The sequence below is a fragment of the Pseudochaenichthys georgianus genome, chromosome 1 (assembly GCF_902827115.2).
Source record: "Pseudochaenichthys georgianus chromosome 1, fPseGeo1.2, whole genome shotgun sequence".
NCBI lineage: Eukaryota > Metazoa > Chordata > Actinopteri > Perciformes > Channichthyidae > Pseudochaenichthys > Pseudochaenichthys georgianus.
In genome coordinates this window covers 29,103,775-29,116,164 of record NC_047503.1, presented here as the reverse complement: position 1 = coordinate 29,116,164, position 12,390 = coordinate 29,103,775, and the positions used below count along the sequence as shown (strand labels likewise).

The following is a 12,390-nucleotide window of genomic DNA, read 5'->3' as shown; positions in this document are numbered from 1 at the left end:
GAATTATAACATGGTAGCAGCACAAGTGCCCTAATTTCCATTCTTATCGAAAGTTCAATTTAATTTGTATAATTACCAGAGCCAGTGATTAAGATCCAATTCAAAATGGAATGAGTTCTGCCTTGGCCTGGCGTACATAACCTTTATTAAACCTGCAGAAAAATACCAACCTGGGAAAGACAGCCTTGATTTTTTTCGACCTTAGTTTGAAATAATGTAACAGTGTAAACTTGAGACACAGAAGTTTCCAGAAAGCATTTAAATATTATTTGTAATGCTGTTGCCTGTTTGTATATGTATCTTAATCTTATTTTATTACTATATGTTGTATGTTCTTATGTTTCACTTGTAATGAGAACTCCATTTCAATGTGTATTCCTGATTATATCAGGTGTATATAAGTCAGTATCAGGACTGAACTCTTCCTGCTACCATAAGAAACCAGCACATCCTAACCAGTCTTCATTGCATTTGCTCTCAGGGATGATAAGGGATTGCATACAGTATAGAAAACCTTAATCAAAGTTGGCTAGGCGCCCAGTGGCTTGTCTTCATTTGTTTAAACTGTCATTTGTCCAAGACCTGCCGTGCTCTCACCTGAGGCTTCGGGAGCGAGGGCGGGCGTGCGGCGAGCGCCGGCCCCCATCATCGTCCGTGATGCTCTCCGTGCTGCCAAAGTGCTTCGACAGGAAGTGCAACTCGTCCATGGTCGGCTGGAAGGGCAGCTGATGCAGCCGCTCCTGGGAGGAGCTGGAGGACTGGAGAGAAGGAGGAAAATGAGACAAGGTTAAATTAAGAACTGCTCTCTTAGTGGTGTAACAACAGATATCCAGAGATGGAAAGGAGAAAAACAAAAACAAGAAATGGCAGCAGCAGAAAAAACAAGGTGTTCTTTGGTTTGAGTGGGTGGAAAAAAACTGAAACAAAGAAGTGCTGAACATAAAAGAAAAAGAAAGTAAGAGAGAGAGAGAGGATCAGAACAATGTCCAGAAGGAGTTAGTGTAGGAGGACAAAACAGAATAATGTAGACTGAACACCAGAGCAAAAAGACTGCAGGGAATGAAGGAGTCACTCCACCTAAAAGTGTACTGCTGCCTTAAGTGTCTGCTGCCTCGGGGGGTTAATGGCAGCGCTGTTCGGTTTTAAACAAAATAGTTTTCTTAAGGGCGAGAGGGAAAAACCGGCCTGGATCAATAGGAGGCTTAATGAACACATCTCCCGATGGAACACCATGGCAGGCTTTGGCCACACAACGATTTCTGCTAGAAAAATATAAAACTCCATCCAGGTCTAAGCCACTTTCAGGCTGCAGAAACGCACTGAAGTGAATGCAGCATGTCCAGTCAACAGAACCAATGAAGAAGCTGCATGAAGATACAGGGAGTTCAGACACTGAGGGAAATGCCATTGAATGAGATGGTTGTCATAAAACCGTCTCGTTTCTGTCTCGCTCCTTCAAGTAGTCACTGGGTGCATCTTAAATAATTTAACTGCATCAAGATTTCCTTTGCATGGCTCTTGGTCTCCCTCACAGAAGATGTGACAACAAATGCAAGGAGAATATGTCAAGGGATAAGAATCGAGGAAATAGTGTTTTTAGAGAATTATCATCACTTGTCAGCTTCAACAGATCTGTTGTTTTTTGATACCTTTGGAGTTTGGATTAAATGCAAATAATACAATGATAAGGATGTACAATTTACATTTATAGTGCACTTCCTTTTTACATATTTCCTCCCAAAAGGCACAACAGAAAATGAAAATCTCTGAAAGCAACAAAACTGGTGTGTAAATGCCCAGACACTAAATGCTCATTAGCCATTTTTACATCAGCTTGTTTCTTTTAAAGCTGTTTTAATAATTCATTTACATTTGTAAATGCATCATTAAATAGTAAAGGTTAAGATGAGAGTGTCTCGTCATTTGAAAAAAACCTCACATAAGTGATTTTAATATATTGCATACACATATAGCTTCACAGCGGATTCTCAGCTTCATGTGACTTTATGGAAATGACACCAATAGAAAAGGTGTTGAAAAGGCAATGTTCTGTTCTTGACTATATTATTATTCATGACACAGAAGAAAAGGGAAAAGAAGGATGTTTCTGTTGGATGATGAAAGTTGAGACCTACAGTTCACATCGAACAGCAGGAGAGACTCATTTGCTGATTTTAGATCAATCTGAACCTGGGAGTGAAACCAGAGTGGGGTTGTATTTGCTGCGGTACAAAACTGTAAGTGCTTGGATGAAGCAGCGCCATTGAGCTGCATCAAACAACAAATGTATATGTGTACAAACACTCGACAATTTTCTTCAACTTCACGGTTTCATCTTCCCACTGCCTCCATCTTCTATCTTCTCCACTTTCATCTGTCGACCTTTTTGCATCTTTCATCATACACTTGGTTCATAGGATCTACCTCTTCATATAGGAAACTCCGGCCCACACTCATCTCCTCTTTTCATCTACTCTGTTCAGTATGCAAGGGTCCTGCTGTAACTAATCAAGCGAGTAATGGACCATGTAAGAACCAGCCGAGCCTTGAAACTTGACAGGACGGAGGGGGAAGTGGAGTGATGGAGGGTGAGCGGAGTATGGAGGGACTGAGAAACCAGTCTCAACCTCATCTATCGGTAAAAAGAGATCAATGAGTCGCCTGCAGCGTACTGCATGTCTGTCTATGTGTGCTGCTGTAAGTAGATTCATGAGAGGAAGTCAATGAAAGAAATGAACTGTGAAAAGATGCAGAGGAAGTGATTATGTTCAAGATGGCACAGGGGGTGGATTATGAGTCAACACCTTGCCTCCACCTGAGCGGCATACACATTAAGGCCCATTTCTCAAATGGACTATTTACCAAATGGGCTTTGGCAGGGTTCATTTCTCTGAGTAGTCTCTTATGCTTCACTCAGACAAAAGTGAACATTGTTGTTGTCCCTCTGTTTCCTTCAAAAGACATTTCACTTCCTCCTACACTCTCTTTTATGTCTCTGTTGCCCCTCTTAACCAATCCATCTTCGCTTCTCTGGGGATAAAGTGGTGCATGGAGAAATTGTTACTTGAACAGGGAAGAAAGAAAGATTGGTTACATTTCATTTCAAATATCCCTGCTCCACTTTTTTTCAGAAAGGCCAAGTTGTCAGCTGCAGATAAATCAGGTCGATCATGTCTTAGCAACTTATGAGTTATTTTTAGTTCTAGTGTACATGCGATGCATGTTCTTCAGCGGTAAAATCCTAATCGTCTGAGACTCCGAGCAGCAAGTACAAAGTCAAAGAACACAGGGGTGTGTGTGTTTGTGTAAGAGTAGAATTTAGCTGCAAGTATGGCGTGTAATCCTTTCAGAGCAGAGCAAGACCAAAGTGGAACATGCAACTTTTAGAACATGAATTTACGAGCAGTAAAGCCTGCGCTGATTTAATGCATGAAAACATATGCAAATAAGTTATTTGAGGGAGATGCATATTCATGCGAAGGATGGCTCTTGAATTCATGACTTAGCCAATGCAGCTACAAGGAGAAGAACATCATATCCCACACTTTAGAGTTGCTTTTCCCTGTTTCTCCGGTAAAAATGGAAAATAATTAAAGTACAGAGATTGATCCTTCTCAGTTTTCACTCTTCCTGCAATGGAGAAGGTAAACATGAAGGAATCTCTGTGAGGAAACAGCCTAACAGCCACCAGAAGCCTCCGATATTCTTCAGAGGACTTTTCAGGAGGCTGCTGCTACACTCTGGTGTCCTTTTAGAGATCCTCACGTTTTGTGTTACAAGGACACACTTAGTCAGCCCTATCACACATTGGAGAAAGCATAATGTGCAGTGGCTGCTGCAGAAATAATACACAGTATGAGTGTTTGACTGTGGTGTACACAGATACGTTCAGAAACTCTTAACCATTGTGAAACCATTTTTAAAATGATTCAAGGTTCTTAGAGGACTAAAATGTCTGTGTCGAAAAATATATTTGATATTATTTTCCACTTTCAAATACCAGCTTGTTTACAGAATGTCACTGTTGTTTATATAGAAAAAAAACACAAACATTAAAATGCCTAAGATCCCATTAATGCTATATAAAAAAGACTATTTGTGTAATAAAACAATGGGGCTGTAAATCAGTTTAGGATACTTAATTAAATCAGATGTGAGATTAGTGCTCCCCTCATGATTATTTTCCTTTGTTTATAAGAATGTTTGCTAATACTTATTATACATTTTATGAAGGTAATAAAGGATTAGGATAGTCTGTGGAGCTTTCTTCTTGCTCTTGAACTTACCGTTGAACTGGGTGTATTGGTGCCATATCCCGAGGAAGGCAGCGAAGCCAAAGACCATCTACGACCATCAGCCCTGAGGAAAAACAAATAAAAGTGGAAAAGGGAAGCGTGTAAAATAAAAAATATATATCTTTTTTTTCTAAATCTTTCCCCAGTTAGAACTCCAATATTGATTTTGGTCCCTTCAAACATCAAGGTTACACTGAAGCAATCCCACCACCTTCGCTTCTTTTTTATCCAATTACACTTTTGTTCCTCTTATTCCCCTCTTCCCTCAGACGGCCTCCAGCCCTGTCAGACACTTCCTCTGAGTGAGTGATGAGGGACACACTTTTAGGGCAGAACTCTGACACCTGCCCCGCTCACCTGTCGACACATAGACGCTCTGTAGGAGCTCTGAGGACGAAGACGAGGCTGTGGCATGTTTGTGTGTGGGAGTGTTCCCTGTAGACGTTCACTGTGTTGTGTGTAAAAATAATCCAATCAACAATTTCCCTCGACTACTTCGCACTGCTTTTGTACCGTTGCATGTGTGACTTATTGTGAGAATAGAGGAGGAATGCCAACCTGCGAGAAGAGGCGAAGGAAAAGTGGGCAGGTCCGCTCGGTGAGAAGTTGCGCGGGCTGTCCAATGGACTGCTTCCTGTTAAATACATAAGGACAAAACAGCGCTGAAAACATACCCTGTGGATTACTTGGAACCATAATATACCCAAAGTCATTTGAGGTTTTAGCTAACTCTAAGTCTATTCAATTTCCATTTGATCTTTGTATGCTCAGGGGCAAATCACAGAGAATTGCTGTGTGTGGCTTTTTGCGCTGTTCTTAGCAAATGTTTTTCTTTTACTGTGGCTCATAGAAAGAGCAAATTAAGCACCCAATGTATGCATTTTACCTTGATTTAAGATAAAAGACACTATTTGCTTGGCAGCGCATTTATGAGTATAATTTACCCGTTTGTTTCGGGTTGCTTTTAGGGTTTTCTTGTACTTATTTGTGCATGCAGGTTAAGGGGCAATAAACCTGCACAATCCTGAATTTGGCCACCATGACACACTGAAAACGCTGTTACGGTTATGAATGAAACTGTGACACCTACTGTAATAAGGTTTATACTTGATCGTGTCCTACAGTAATAAATTACAGTATTACAATTTAATTAAAGAGCAACATTTAAACAGTTAAAATCTTGTTCTGGCTGACCTCTAGTGCATTGGTGCAGACACATTTTGTATACCACGGCACCCCCTCAGTTACCTTTTTCATGTTTAGGTGTTTCAACATACATGTAACAAATAGCATTGAGTAACAACTTGCAGCTGTGAGTGTTAATACAGCGTCTTTGACGTTTGTTGCTTGTTTTTCAGCATTGATGTTGTCTTGTTGCCCTTGTGGCACCGTCGGACTGTCATTAAGGCTCTCCAGGGTGTCACAGCACCCACTGTGAGGACCACCGCATTAGTCTTTGAACTGACACAATCTAAGTACACCTCTACATCACTGCAGTAAGGTGATAACATTTAAATAAATTGAGATTTATCAGATGACCTTCAAAAATAATAATTTGTTATTTTTTTCTCTTTAAAAAAGTAAAAGGACTTAATGTGAAGTAAAAGATCAGTTTAATCATAATATCACCAAGACTTCATGTCCCAATGCACCCAAAAGCTATTGTATTTTTTGCTATAAGACGACACTGATGATTGAATTTATGGTAATTATGTTAGAGAATAAAAACATTTGAAACCTAAAAAGATCCTGCAATAGTAAAGAATTGGGTTGTATATGGCACAGTCCCAAACTACAGCAAGATTCTTCCTAAAATGCCTCTTTTCAAGTCTGTTTTTTGGATTCATTTTATATTAATTATTTTTTAAATAGTTTATCGCACACTGTATCATGGATATAACTTTAATATACTGACCTATGTGTCCAGGCAGTGGAGAGTGCGGCCGTGGCAGAGTGGGCGACGTACTGGTCAGGATCAGGCTTTTCCGGTTACTGGTTCGGCAGCTAGAACACACAGGAGAACAAAGCGCACGTCAATATTTGTCTTCATTATTTCTCTAGTGACACCAGTCAGATGAGAGCTCAAACACACACACACACGCACACGCACACACACACACGCACACGCACACGCACACACACACACACACACACACACACACACACACACACACACACACACACACACACACACACACACACACACACCACTGATACCTCATTCACACCAACGGTGTTTCAGGGCCGGTTCGGAGCTGGAGCTTGAAAAGCACCGGGTTTTCCTCTTCACACCGCAGCGGAGCAGCCTCTTAGCTCCGGAATCCGGTTCGTTTCAAGCACCAAAAAAGTGTCCGGCCAGAGGAAAAGCACCACATACGTCACGCTTACGGCCCGTCCACACTACAGCGTCGACAGCGTCGACAACTCCAATCTGCCCATTCACTTTGAATGGGGTGACGTCACGTTGCCTCGCTTTTTCGCCGAACTGAATTGTGGGTAGCATAGCGGTCCGTCTCCGCCGGAGTAGCCAGCGCCAGCCAATCAAATCCCGTTTCGGAAAATCTGACAGCTCAAGCCGTAGCCAATCAAACCGCGTCTAAGCTGGGAGAGATATCCCGCCGTTCATTTCTATATTTCAAAAAAAGTTGGAGGAGAAACTAATTATCGCCGTAGCAAATCACCCGGTTTTGTATGACCAGACCCTCTTCACCTACCGGGATACAAACCGGAGGAACCAGGCATGGAGGGAGGTGGCAGAGACAGTGGGTGAAACTGGTAGGTTTTCGCCTGTTTGGGGAGTTTATATATATATTGCTCCCATAAAATCCCCGGTTTTCTTTGCCTTGTATGTCGGGGGCGGGAGATTCATGTGATTGGTTGTTGGTCGTGTTGCTTGAATAAAATCCCCAAGCTACAGACACTCCCAGCTCCAAGCTTTTTTTGAAGCTGTAGTGTGGACGCTCCGTTACGTCGAGGCGGGGGCAGGGGCAGAGACAGATCAACTCCTGAACAACAACAAAAAGCCCGCGTTTTATCCAAGCGGCAAACTCTGGGGAAGAGCCGGGACACTGCAGTTCATCTAGTGGCCAGTAGGAGCAGGCTGCAGAAGGGAGCAATTTCCATAGACCCCCATGTTAAAATGCCCAACTTTACAGCAGAAATAAACATGTTTACATCGTGGTTAAAAAAAACCATATTCTCTGTATAGTTAGATTCCCCCTTCATGACTACTGTGTGGGGGGTGAATTTTTTCTCAACTCATCTGTTTAATTAATATTAAGCCTTAAAGCTTTTGCATAAATTAGGGCGTGGTCACTTTGATGGACATGTACATGCCTCACTGTCAGCTAACAGCAACTTGTCCACTCTGCTAGGCTACAACCATAGAGGCTACAACGTTAGTTAGTTGTAGTTACTGTACTTGACCCTTTAGCCGTGTTCGTGGTGATTGTGCCTTTTAGGGAATATTGTTACAAATACTAGACAATTAAAATGTTGTGCTGTGCGCTTGAATGTACTAGCAGAACTTCCAAGAAGTCTAAAATTATAATATTATACATGTTAACCTCGTTCGCAGGTGTTTGTGTGCTTGGTAGCTTAGCTTGCTACTTATTAGCCAGCTAAGGTCGTAACCCTTTATACATACATATACATTTTAGTTTATGATTCAGCCTTGGGTAAGACTTGGCTATGGCTATGACGCCCATAATGCTAAACGGGAGCAAATGTTAATAGGGGTGGCCGCCGGAGCTAACGGAGCCGCAGGGGGCTAGCTCCAGCCGGCGTCCCTGAGCTAGCCCACTGCGGCTCCGTTAGGTCCGGGCGGTGGAGTCCGTCTTTTCTCAACGTGTGAATGACAAGCATTAAGAATAACAAAATACAGCTAATTCTCTTGCAGATTGTCTCATTTGATTATGAATGTAACGTTTATATAGGGGAACTGCACTGTTAGCAGTAACTTGGTATGCATGTGTTTCATGTTAGCTTAGCTTCTTAGCCTGAGCTAGCTCTGTTTACTTCCAGTTCGGAGGCAGCAGGTCCCGCCTCGGCTCCGCCTCTTTGCCCTTATTTGGAGCAGGCGGGATTAGACTCTGACGTCACAGTCGAGCCGTTAGTGGCCGACTCCGCCTACTAAGGGCTTCTCGGCAACTCTGCAGAATTCTATGGGTGACGTCACGGACACTACGTCCATTTATATATACAGTCTATGGTTTTATCCAGTTTGTACACAACGATGGAGAAACTTAACAAGAGTTTCCGAGTTTCAGTGTTTCTGCCATTAAATAAAGGTTTCTGCTCATGGTGAAGCAACGTGTCTGCGTGTTAAGGTGGAACCTGAGCATTCACGTTGATCACCTCTCATTATAACTCATTATAAATCTATAAAACTATTAATATTAAACTTTACTTCACGTGTTCATTTGAGAACAGCTGTTACATACCCGGGTGAAGGTTACAGTTCATTTAAATGAAAGATACAACGTTACTCCACACTCATGGTTCAGTCCACCTTAATAAATAAGACCGACCTCGGAAGTAGTTGTGTTTTAAAAAAAACTTTATTGACACGAGTACACTTTTTTATAAGAATATAACTAAACCACAGAAATGACTCCGGAAAAGCTGCAGATAGAGCCATAAGAAATGAATGCAACTGATTTCATCCGCGCGGTTTGGCTTTATGAAGCAGGCACGCAAACGGTTACGTCATGACGCAAACGATGACGCAACGACGCATTACCAGTCGGACTCTGGGCAGTGTGAAAAGAGCCAGAGCTAAACCGAAGAACTGGTTCTGAACCTGAAAAGCTCTAGCACGGAGCTTGAACCGGAGTTGCGTTGGTGTGAATGAGGTATGAGTGTCAGGTTTATGAATACACTGCTTCTGTGTTTGAGTGCGTATGTGCTTCCTTTCTGTGCTTGTTGCAGGCCATAATACAATACTTTATTGACTTCCGCCCACCCACAGGGGAGAGCGACAGAGCAACAAAGATTTTTAATTTCCTCTAGGTCCAGCTCTGTGTCGGCTGCTGCCATGAAATATAATGGCACAAGTGATGAGGTGAAGGGAGTGATGGAGAGACAGACGGAGAGGAAGAAAAGGAGAGGGGAGGGCAGGTACTGTATAGACCGTAATGAAGAACCAAAATGATTGAACCATAAAGGATTCACACGCTGCTCCTCCTGCAAGCACTCTTCTTTGAACAATTTCACAATGGGAAACACAGCGATGCACAAGGTTTATTTGGTACCACTTTACAATAAGACTACCCTTATAAAGGATTCATAAAGGGTTTATAATGAGGTTGTAAACACTTGATTAATCATTAAGAACCATTTATAAACCAGTTCTAAAATAGTTTTCATACATCAACACAGGCTCACAATTTGGCAAGATGACTAAGCCTTATATTTGCTACTTAGCGAGAATCAACTCAGTGGACAACAGATACCAAGGATGCTGGCTGATGAAGAAGACGAAGTAAGCTAGGTAGCCAATATAAGACTTAGCAGTACAGATACATGTGGGCTCATTTAGCAAGCAACCGGTCACAGTCGCCCTGTTTATCTCATGTCTTATAAAAGCTTATTATTGATTTATAAAGTGTTCACAACCTAATTAATAAATGAATTACAAACTATTCGTAAACCCTTTATAAGGGTAGTCTTATTGTAAAGTGGTACCGTTTATTATCCTACACAAACACCTCGTACAGTGGATCTTTCAGGCTTCTTTTTTCATGCACAGATCAGGTTTGCTCACGGGCCTTCCGTGCTTGTCTGTGGGTTTCACTGTAGCGCCTGTCGGACTAGATTTGCACAATCAAATCTGAGGAACAATACAAGTTTGCTCCATGTTGCATCAGCCTGCAATATATCTGTGCTGGAAGGGCTGTACATCCCAGGCACACAATGGAAAAACTGCGCGGTCACACAACACACTTTAGTTATTTGATGTTTCTCCCTCGATCAATAATCTATATGCTCCCACATCCTGCCTCGTTCCTCCCTCTTTTGATGTCTTCAGCACTCTGAGACATCAAACCCCTGGCAGGATGTTATCGGTGGCAGCGTGCCTCTGTGGGCGCCAGCTGAGGGAGAGCTCGTACTCAACCGTGCAGAACAGAGGAGGAGCATATTGAAATATTTAAGGGAAATGCATTAGCTTTGGAAGGAGGACTGGAAGTGGCTTAACACCACCCTTCGCTACAGCTCCAAGAAGAGAAGAAGGGGGGAGGGCGAGGGAAGAATTAAAGACAACAAAAAGAGAAGAGACATGCTGTAGCCTATATTCCTCTGATTTCCTTTCTGTCATACTTTTCTTTTCTGCAATACTTCGTGCCTGCAATCATCTTCCCTTTCAATTACTCCTTCACCTGTAGACTCTCACATCCACATTTTCATTGCTGCTCTTCCTCAATCAAAAGCTGAATCACTTGAGCATACGCACGTCAAGCTTCACTCCAGAACATATTCTTAGCTTTTGATTCATGATTCATCACATCAACGCGACTGTCAGTGATTCACTTTTAGGTGGAGTCTAATGTTTCAAACCACATATTAAAGGGAAAGGGATTTCTTCATAGCTGCCTTGTCTCTTTAAGTTTTTCTAGGTACTTATAATTATGAATACTTTTAAGGTACCATGTTACTTCCCGTCTGAATAAATCTCTTCAGAATCTTTCGATAACTCCTCAGTCAGCTGTTTCTATTTCATTTTGTCATTTTTTTCCTGCTTTGTTCTAATTCTGCTTTGTCCGTCTTCCAAATTAACTCTCTGCATGATGAATAATTAAAATGTAGGAAGTCAAGGAAACTGATTCTCCACTCCTCCTGTTTTACAGTTATGGAGTCGTCTAAAGTATTAAAGACTTTAACGAAATGAAAAACCGCATGAGGGAAAAGCAATCTAATCTTCCCATAAAGCCAGATGTCTCTCGCAACCACTGTGCTTTATAACATTGTTATCTTAAATGAATGCTTTAAAAGGGCATCTTGCCCAAAGCATGTGTACTGTAAAAAAAGGTTGAATAGAAGTGCTGCTCTTTATTCTATACTGCAGTTTCCTGCCCACATATATATTACCAGAAAGGTCACATTAGAGTTCTGCTTCTTGTATTCCTGCAACAGCGAGGAGGGGAACATCTGACAGAAGCAGCAGGAGGCTAACAAACATCTGCGGATGATAATGATACATCTCTGTTGTAATCCCATGTTTCCTGTTATTCTGGGACGAGTTGAATCTCTGCCTGCTTTGTTGACTTCCACTCTATGTAGTTATTTACCAAAATGACATTGGATAAACCCAAAATACAAGTCTTACATTACACAAACATAACATTTAGAAATGGGTTAACAATACTGAGGGTTTGGTGCTTAGCAGATAGTGTTCAGTAGAAACTATGGTTGTTCCCTTCTTATATTCTCACGCACAATCACAACACTCAAAGATAATTTCCTATTAATGCTGTCTTGCAATGAAATAGGGGTGACAATAATTGCAGAGTTATGGCAGTCAGTAAAAGATTGCAGGAGCCATAGGTGGTGGATGATATCAAATCAAGTTTTATTTATATAGCACATTTATAAACAATTTTTGGTCGAGCCAAAGTGCTGTACATAAAATAAAAATAGCCTACAGTAGAGACACTTTACAGCAAATACAACAGCACAGATTGTTCAGAATATCAGTATGAGAAAAACGACACCCTCTATCCTTAGACCCTCACATCGTACAAGGAAAAACTTCCAGAGAAAACCTACAGTTTAAAGGGAAAATGGGAGAAACCTCAGGGAGAGCAACAGAGGAGGGATCCCTCTCCCAGGACGGACAGACGTGCAATAGATGCCGTGTGTAAATCGAAGAGATAATACATTTTACAGCATATAGACCGATAAATGATAACTGTGCCTAGATAAGAGAGGTGGGAATGTGTGTGTGTGTGTGTGTGTGTGTGTGTGTGTGTGTGTGTGTGTGTGTGTGTGTGTGTGTGTGTGTGTGTGTGTGTGTGTGTGTGTGTGTGTGTGTGTGTGTGTGTGTGTGTGTGTGTGTGTGTGTGTGTGTGTGTGTGTGTGTGTGCGCCTGTGTGTGCCT

At 41.8% G+C, this 12,390-nt stretch overlaps 1 protein-coding gene across 3 annotated transcripts in view; it reads right to left on the bottom strand.

Moving 5' to 3' along the window:
- The window catches only part of LOC117446122 (microtubule-associated serine/threonine-protein kinase 1-like), an 81,667-nt gene that overhangs the window by 30,181 nt on the left and 39,096 nt on the right, over positions 1 to 12,390 (bottom strand). For all 3 annotated transcript variants that reach the window (XM_034082127.2, XM_034082142.2, XM_034082134.2), the window contains exons 3-6: positions 6,211 to 6,299; positions 4,854 to 4,929; positions 4,287 to 4,359; positions 598 to 758 (exon numbers count right to left, since the gene is read on the bottom strand). In XM_034082127.2, coding sequence (XP_033938018.1) covers positions 598 to 758; positions 4,287 to 4,359; positions 4,854 to 4,929; positions 6,211 to 6,299 — 399 coding nt within the window. The remainder of the gene's footprint in view (positions 1 to 597; positions 759 to 4,286; positions 4,360 to 4,853; positions 4,930 to 6,210; positions 6,300 to 12,390) is intronic.